Source organism: Arachis ipaensis, chromosome B02 (assembly GCF_000816755.2).
Source record: "Arachis ipaensis cultivar K30076 chromosome B02, Araip1.1, whole genome shotgun sequence".
Lineage (NCBI taxonomy): Eukaryota > Viridiplantae > Streptophyta > Magnoliopsida > Fabales > Fabaceae > Arachis > Arachis ipaensis.
The window spans coordinates 16,251,180-16,259,481 of NC_029786.2; the positions used below are offsets into that span (position 1 = coordinate 16,251,180).

Sequence of the window (8,302 nt, forward strand, 5' to 3'; positions counted from 1 at the left end):
ATGGGATTAAACTATTTTTATTAATGTGATATTAAATAATTAAATATATTTAAAGTTTTGGATTGGAAACTACGAAGTTAAATTCTAACAATAATATTTGCATCTCAAAATAATATTTTATTTTCAAGTGATTATCTTCGGATAAAATTTATATTTGAAGATACAAATTTAAAATTATTTTATTAAAAAAATTATTTTTACTCATGTTATATTATGTGATTGAGTATACGTGTAAATTTATTTTATATTTACAGAATATTAAAATTAAATTCTTATAATAAAATAGTATTCATTTCAAATTATATTAGTTTAGTATTTTTTTTTTTTTGTGATTTGAAACTACAAAGGACAAAGTTAAATTCAAAATTAAAACATTTAAAAGTCATGCGATTAAATAGTATTTAAAGTTTTAAAGAAAAAATAATTAAAAAAAGAAAGAAGAATTACCCTAGTGTTACGCTTCCTAGTCGTTTTTAGTTGTTCTTGTTCCTCTCTCCTTCCAACGCAACTACGTTGCAAAGCCAAGAATTAGAAAGCTGAAGAGAAGAACTTCTTCACAACCAAAGTCAATTAAAACCTTATATCAAAATCATATCATATCAAATATCAATTTTTTTTTTAATAATATGTTTTCCATTTTTTTGATTGACACTGTAATTTCCTCTTCTTCCACGCAACCATAAGAAACAAAATTAAAAAGAAAACCCTTTCTCTTCTTCTTCTCTTTTTCCTTTCTTTGTCTTCTTCAATCACCGCTTGGTTTCATTCAATCACCTTCCAAACTTGTCTCATCCTTTCAATTCTTCAGCTTTCACTGCCCTTTTCCGCCTTTCAATTTCATTTACCTATTTGGGTATCCCTAAATTCTTTTTATCCAACAACACTTTCCCCATGTCCACCTCTTAGTTCAAGGTAAATTCCTTTCCCTCTTTATATGCATAAATTTCTGTTTTTTAAATCATGGTGTTGCTCAAAAGCACAGCCTTTTCATGTTTTGCTCAGTTTCCTGTGGTTTTACGTTATACTGAATAAAGGGTTTGCGAATGATTCAGGAAGATTGTTAATTTTGTTTCTTGCGTTTCACAATTATTGTTTTTTATGCGTTTTTTGTTTAGTGGAATTATGTTTTGCTGCCAAGACTAGTTCTCTTTTATTTTATTTATTTATTTTAACTGGTTTAGCTCTGCTTACTAGTGTTTAAAGGTGTATATAGAATTTGTCCCTTTGTGTAGTGATCATTCATGATATGTGCAAATGCAATGCATTGTCTTTTGATGCTGTGTCTCACTTAAACGCCTCACTGTATTGGATTATTTGGCTTAATTTTGATGCTCTGTGACTTAGGCTTAGCTATTACTTATTCGGGGATTTTAGTTTCATGCTAAGACAAGAAGGTTTATAATCCTTCCTATATGCAATGCCTTTCCAAATGGGGAAAAAAGGACAAATCTTCTTGTAGCATGTCCACGGCTGATGAGGTCGGAAACTTTATCTGTTTCTTGTCGATTAGTTTGGACATGATCCTATGCATTCGGGCCGTACATTCGTGTGCCATGTTTTATGGTTTTTTTCTGCACATTCAGTCCATTGTGTTATGTGCTGTTATAGATATGTTATACTAGTGCGGAAATTGCTTTGAGGTAGTTTATGATAAATGCATTCTTTCGTAAGCATAGATGCCATTGACAACATCTTTTATGGAGCTGATTGAAGCCGATGATATAACAGCTTAGTCCTTAAGGAGTTTTACCATTTTTCTTGAGTTACTAATTTATTTTGTGCTCTTTGAACTTGTGTTGGGTGTCTGAATAGGACAACTGCATTAGCAGCAGCCCACACTCATAAATTTTTGTAATGCTTGTTCAATTTGTAGCTTAGAATGCTAAATTATGACATAGTATCTCGTAATTTTCTATTTTTGTGCTGTCTCTGGAAGATAAGATACTAATTCTGATTTTGTAATGTTTGTAGAATTTACCATTTAGGTATTTGGGGCATGGACTGGCTGTTTATGCCCGCCTTCCGTGTCTGTGAACAATGTTTGGCAGACAAAGAGATGCAAGTTCTTTCAGTATCTTCAAATGGAAAAATAAAGGTAAATCATCAGTAACAGAAGGTTTACTTCAGGATGTTCCACCAGAGGTCGAATTGTCTGATTATAGAAGGTTACCGAGTCCAGGCAGTGAAAGCCCTTCAGGGCTTCTTAATGGCGAGAGCCTAAATGTTGAACCGATCGCTGATTTGGATCTCTTCTTTGAAAGGCTTTACAGCTACTACTGTGAAAAGGGGCTTTGGTGCATCATTACAAAGTGGATTGTTGAACTTCTTAGTCTAGGATTCACCATATGCTTTTCAGGATTCTTTTTGCTATATGTTGATTGGAATGGGCTCCGTAATGCGAAATGTGGGATGGATGCAGTTGAATCCGGAATGAAGCCCTGTGATCTTTCTAAAGAAGCTCTTAATAGACACCCTTTAACCCCGCTAACGCTGACGAAAGTTATCATTGTTGGATACCTAGGAATATTTTCTATATATTGGATATTCTGCTTCTTGAGGTTCTTTGCTCAACTAAAGGATGTTCTGGAAATCCGACAGTTTTACTATGATAGGTAAGTATGAACTATAAACAGTTAAATGTATTTGAAGGAAGTGATCACTTTTGCATTAATGAAATATTTCTAATTTTGCCTAATTACTGTGATTTTATGTAGTCTTCATGTTACCGACAATGAAATTCAAACCATGCCATGGGCTACGATTATTGAAAAGGTTGTTCTGGTGCAAAGTTCACGACAGCTGTGTGTCGTAAAGGATCTTTCTGCTCATGACATGGTGATGAGGTTGATGCGGAAGGAGAACTACTTGATTGGAATGCTTAACAAGGGTGTGCTTGCTTTTCCAATCTCTCAATGGGTCCCCGGTGCTGGTCCTAAAGTGAAATCTGATCCAAATGGAATAGAGCATCGTCTAATACTAACCAAGACCCTAGAGTGGACTTTGAATTGGTGCATACTGCAAAGCATGTTTGATAGGTAAATATTATATGCATATCCTTTTGTTGTATAAGCAGTGTATTCCATATCAGTCAGTTGTGTGTGTATACAACAGAAGATTAGGGGTCCTCACGAAGAAACTATTGATACCACAACTTGTTAATACATGGCCTTAAACAAATCCCTGAAAAACCTTAAATCCTTTTTTTTAATCCTTATGTAGAGCTGTAAAATGCCATATATTGCTGTTTACAAACTACACATTAACAGGGTTATCTTTTGCATTCTTAGGGTGCGCTTGGTTTGCGTTTTCATTTTCTGTTTTCATTTTTTAGTGTTTTCTGTTTTCTGGATTTTGTGAAAGAAAAAGTGAAAACAGGAGGTGAAAATAGAAAATAGGATTTTATTGTTTTCACTGTTTTCACTTTTTCATTCACAAAATCCAGAAAACAGATAACACTGAAAATGAAAATAGAAAATGAAAACGCAAACTAAATGTACCCTTATATTTCAATTAAATGTGTTGAATACTTAAATTTCTAATTTAATGGGGTTAACATTTATATGTTTAATTTGGCAAGTAATGAAATTTGTTTTTTGTTGTAATGTCAAAATAGTAAAATTGTGAATGATAGACAGTAGAGCCTAAACAGAGAGAAAGAGATTGGCCTTTTTCGGTTAATGCACTAACCGAAAATGGTTAATGCACTAACTGAAAATGAATAACTCTTTGACCTGAAGTTTGTGTGCTAATTGAATGATACTTCTCTAACCTATTTGACACTATTCTATTTTAATAACTGTTAAACCGTATTCTCTTTAGCTAAAATGCTTTGGATACTCATGGTTCGCGTTATAATTTTCATTATATCAATATATCATTTATGTGGCGATATATTTAAGTGATTTATATGAGGGTGTTCATTTTATCATTTCATTTTTAATTAATGTTTTCTTCTTTGAACATGCTTTCTCCACAGAAACTTTTACGTCCGAAGGGATTTTGTGTCGAATCCAAGGACATTAAGGAAGAGGCTTACGGTTGTGGGGCTTGCAATGCTTTTCCTTTCTCCATTTCTTGTCATATTCATGCTAGTATATCTCTTCCTAAGGCATGCTGAACAATTTTATAATCACCCAAGTACAGCTTCATCTCGAAGATGGTCAAATTTGTCAAGGTGGATCTTTAGGGAATTCAATGAGGTATCATCATTATGTTCTTGAGCCTTTCCTTTCCCTGGGTCTTTTACCTTTTGCATGAGAGCCATGTTAGTATCTTTAAATAAAAGAATTATGCTAGTCACCAAAAATATAAAATAAAATAAAATAGTACTAGCAAAGGTGAACAGAATAATCCTTATTGAATGGTAATCAACTATTACTCATAGGAATACGATATTTTTCTCGATTTGGCATGTGTGTCATTGCATGCATTTTGAATATGGTAAAAAATTTGCAATCTTGCATTCATGATATATTATTACTTGTTTGGAATTCATATTCTGTACAGCTATCACTAGCTTTGTAGTGATAGGTTCTTGTTACGATTCTGGTCATAATGTCCCTTGTATTTTCTCTTGCTTTTGTGCTCAAGATTAACAATAATACATGTTATAGGTGGAACATTTCTTCAAGCATCGGATTAATAGCAGTGTAGTACATGCTTCTGATTATCTGAAGCAGTTTCCTACGCCTATCATATCCATCATTGCAAAATTCATCTCTTTTGTATCCGGTGGCTTTGCTGCAATCCTTATCATCATCGCTTTCCTGGACGAGTCTCTGCTCGAGGGTCATGTAAGTATTACTCTCTGCATTTGCTGATGCTAAGATACAAACATGCCAGGACAGTGATTAATAATAACTTTCTTAACGTTTAATCTCATCTCAAAACATAAAAACAATGCAGATATTTGGTCGGAACTTGTTTTGGTATGCTGCTGTTTTTGGAACTATAACTGCCATTAGCCGGGCTGCAATTTCGAATGAGCTTCTGGTCTTAGACCCCGAAGGAGCAATGTCTATGGTAGTTCATCATACACATTATATGCCAAAGAGATGGCGTGGCAAAGAAAGTACTGAAATGGTTCGAATTGAGTTCGAAACCTTATTCCAGGTACTCTCTAGCTATACCGATCCTTCTATGTTATTTTTTGTTTACACTATTGCATAGGTTTTAATGCCGCTTCTAATGATACCATGTTTTTTCTTATGTGATGCAGTATACTGGGATGATGTTACTCGAGGAGATGGCTTCAATTTTCCTCACTCCATACTTACTTCTGTTCGTTGTTCCGAAGGTCATTGTCATATTTATTTAGACATATTTACTAATTATGCCATGTAATATATAATATATTAACTTTTTTTTTTCAATTTGCAGCGAGTTGATGATATATTGCAGTTCATTCAAGACTTCACTGTGGATGTTGAAGGTGTTGGTCATGTTTGCAGGTTAGCTAACTATAAATTTATTCTTTTTCGGTTTGGATCCTCTCTTCTTTGGACTTAGGAAGACAATATTAACTATGTTTTGTTGTATGATATTGTCACAGTTTCAGCGTCTTCAATTTTCAAGAGCATGGAAACAGTAGTTATGGTTCCCCTTACAATGCGCCTCGCAGCCGGAGGAGTTCTCAGGGCAAGATGGAGAAATCATTTTTGAGGTATGTTCATGACCAAATTCATGTAGAAGCATTTCACATAAATTTGAATCTAACTTTAGGAAACATTCCATGTGATAAATTTCCAATACATCTTCTATGTGAGGGGGAGCCTTGGAGCAACTGTTGAGTTGTCTCCGTGTGACCTTAAGGTCACGGGTTCAAGCCGTAGAAACAATCACTGATGTGATTATCAAGTTAGGCTGCGTACATTACACCCTTTGGATACGGCCCTTCCCTGGACACTATTAACGCGAGATGCTTGTTCACTGGCTGCCCTTCTATCTGAAAAGTCCTTGACTGTTTTGATAAACCGACTTTCATTCTTGCATAAATTAATATTCGTAAACTTAACCGTGTCATTGCAGCTTTCAGAGTAGTTACCCTTCATGGGAACCAAATGCTGAAGGGAAGCAAGTCTTGCTAAATCTGAAAACCTTCAGAGAACAAAAGTTACATGGACACGGACACGGACAAGGACACGGATACGGAGACAGGGACATATATTCCCCTCCTAGAACATGGAGATGTAGCCCTAACTTTGGAAGCAATGGAGACAGAAACAGGTTTGTGTCCCGGGATATGCCGTTTGCAACCGGCAATCATTTAGGTTCGTTGTGGCTGATCGAGTCTAATCCAAACAACCATCCCTATCTTCTCGATTGGTACTATGCTTCTCAACCACATGGCGTGACATCGAGGGATATTCAGGACGATCCATTTGAAGTAACCGAGCATCATCCCGGAAATTGGATGGCTTCCAACACGACACAAAACGAACCTGGCTACGAACATTACTTGAATGACTTTTGTGACGATCGAGCCACTTCTCATCTCGGGGCTTCCACTTCAGCTCCCATCTTTAAGGAAAGCCTGATTGAGGATCGAAATGCGAACAATCTGCTGCCCACGACACGGAGCCATTGGTGGGCTAGAAGCCGTCAGGGGCAGGGCGGCCAAGGTCAAACAAGCTTCTTCGAGCCTCCGGATTTCAATCACCAAAATGCTTTTAATTACCATGACAGATTTTCTGATAGAGGGTCAGAGGGTCAAGATGAAGAAGAACAACAAAACTTGCACTGGAGAGATTATAATCACCAACTCTCAAGAACAGCACTCATAGATGACTTAGAAGCAGGAGCGATGAATCTTCATTTTGATGATATTTATAGCGCACCTCCAGAAAATCACACTATAAATCCAAACATTTCTAGAAGCTTTTGAGTGAAGGCTTTGTCATTTCATTGTTCTCTCTTTCAAAATAATTGTCGTTTTGACTAAATTAGGACATGCAAAAATCAATGTATTTGGATACGTCACGGCTCAATCGAATTTTTTCTTCTTTTCAAAATTTTGTGAAGGAAAACCAGATAACAGTGGAAACATAATTTCATTGTTTTCATTTGTTTTTTATTTTTCCTTGGACAAAATTTTGAAAATGAAAATAGAAACCAATTAATATAACAATTTAGTCGAAGCGGCATTTATTTATTGGTAGAAACTTACATACAGTTGTTTTTATATGAAGTTGATAGTCGAGAAACGGTAGATGACAATTTAGTCAAATTATTTATTGGTTTTTGACTACCAACTTCATATGAATACAACTGCATGTGAGTGTTAACCTTGTTTATTTTGAAAAATAGAGGAATGTTTGTTTGGGAGGTTCTGCTTTCCAAGCACTGTAAATCCAAAGTTCTTATGGTTTGTTCCTTTCCATGTCATGATTGCCTTTCTTTGTTTACCAGTATGCAAATTAGAAACAATATTCTTTGATGTAAATAGATTCATTGGAATTTGAAGATTAATTAGATTGTATTGCAGTGTTGGAATTTGGAAGGACCAAGAGTGAACCTACAAGGGTTTGTTTTTAACTTTTTATACTTCTAAGGCGACCTTTCAGGTTTTAACTTTTAAAGAATCCAAAAATTTTAAAAAAGGTATAGTGTTTTAAAATATTTGAAATTTTGAATATATTATGCATGCATTTAATGAAGAAAAGAATTTTTGAAAATTTTATAATTGAAGTAAGTTTAACAAGAGTCTTTAGGAAAATTTTATAATTTTTTTTATAAATTATGATTTGGCCCCTTGAATTTGTAAAAATTAATTTTTGATATTTACTAAAAAGTGCATGTCTATTTTTTTTGGTGATTAGGATTAATTATAATAGAGAAATATTAGGTGATATATATATATATATAGGTGACCTTACACTCATGAAATTTTTTATTATTATACTGCGATATAGTTTGATTATTTCACCATAAAATATTTGATTATTTTTATGTTTGAATACTCTACGAAACAACACTTGTGAAACATATATAAATATTCATAAATATGTGATGATTAATTTAAAACATTTATAAAGCATTTTTTTATTACATTTAATCATTTATACATAATTTATCTGCAACATTGTTTTTCATATTAAGTGCTTCAAAAATGTTGCCTGCATACATCAAGATATTTAGTTCTCGAACTTTTTATGATTAATTTAAAAATAATATTTCAACTTGTTAGGGGTTATTAATTTATTATATTGCCCATAAAGAGTGTAAAGACATGTTGAAGTTTAAACTTTATAGAAGAAAATAAATTACGATAAAATACATTAGTTGTTATTTTAGCGACTAATTT

General features: G+C 33.9%; 1 protein-coding gene across 1 annotated transcript; it reads left to right on the plus strand.

The window, feature by feature from the left end:
- LOC107625056 (autophagy-related protein 9) lies at positions 483–7,494 on the plus strand. The gene is made up of 10 exons (XM_016327597.2): positions 483–912; positions 1,972–2,612; positions 2,715–3,035; positions 3,977–4,199; positions 4,614–4,793; positions 4,906–5,112; positions 5,219–5,296; positions 5,380–5,450; positions 5,552–5,662; positions 6,028–7,494. The coding sequence occupies exons 2-10, from the start codon at positions 2,038–2,040 to the stop codon at positions 6,881–6,883; spliced, it is 2,622 nt and encodes an 873-aa protein (XP_016183083.1). The 5' UTR covers positions 483–912; positions 1,972–2,037; the 3' UTR covers positions 6,884–7,494.

What these genes read in the sequence shown, in the direction of transcription:
- LOC107625056 (XM_016327597.2), top strand. Translation starts at nt 2,038, where the DNA reads ATGTTTGGCAGACAAAGAGATGCAAGTTCTTTCAGTATCTTCAAATGG. An exon ending in AGTCTCTGCTCGAGGGTCAT is followed by an intron (nt 4,794 to 4,905) that starts GTAAGTATTACT and finishes AAAACAATGCAG; the next exon opens with ATATTTGGTCGGAACTTGTT. An exon ending in ATGGAGAAATCATTTTTGAG is followed by an intron (nt 5,663 to 6,027) that starts GTATGTTCATGA and finishes GTGTCATTGCAG; the next exon opens with CTTTCAGAGTAGTTACCCTT.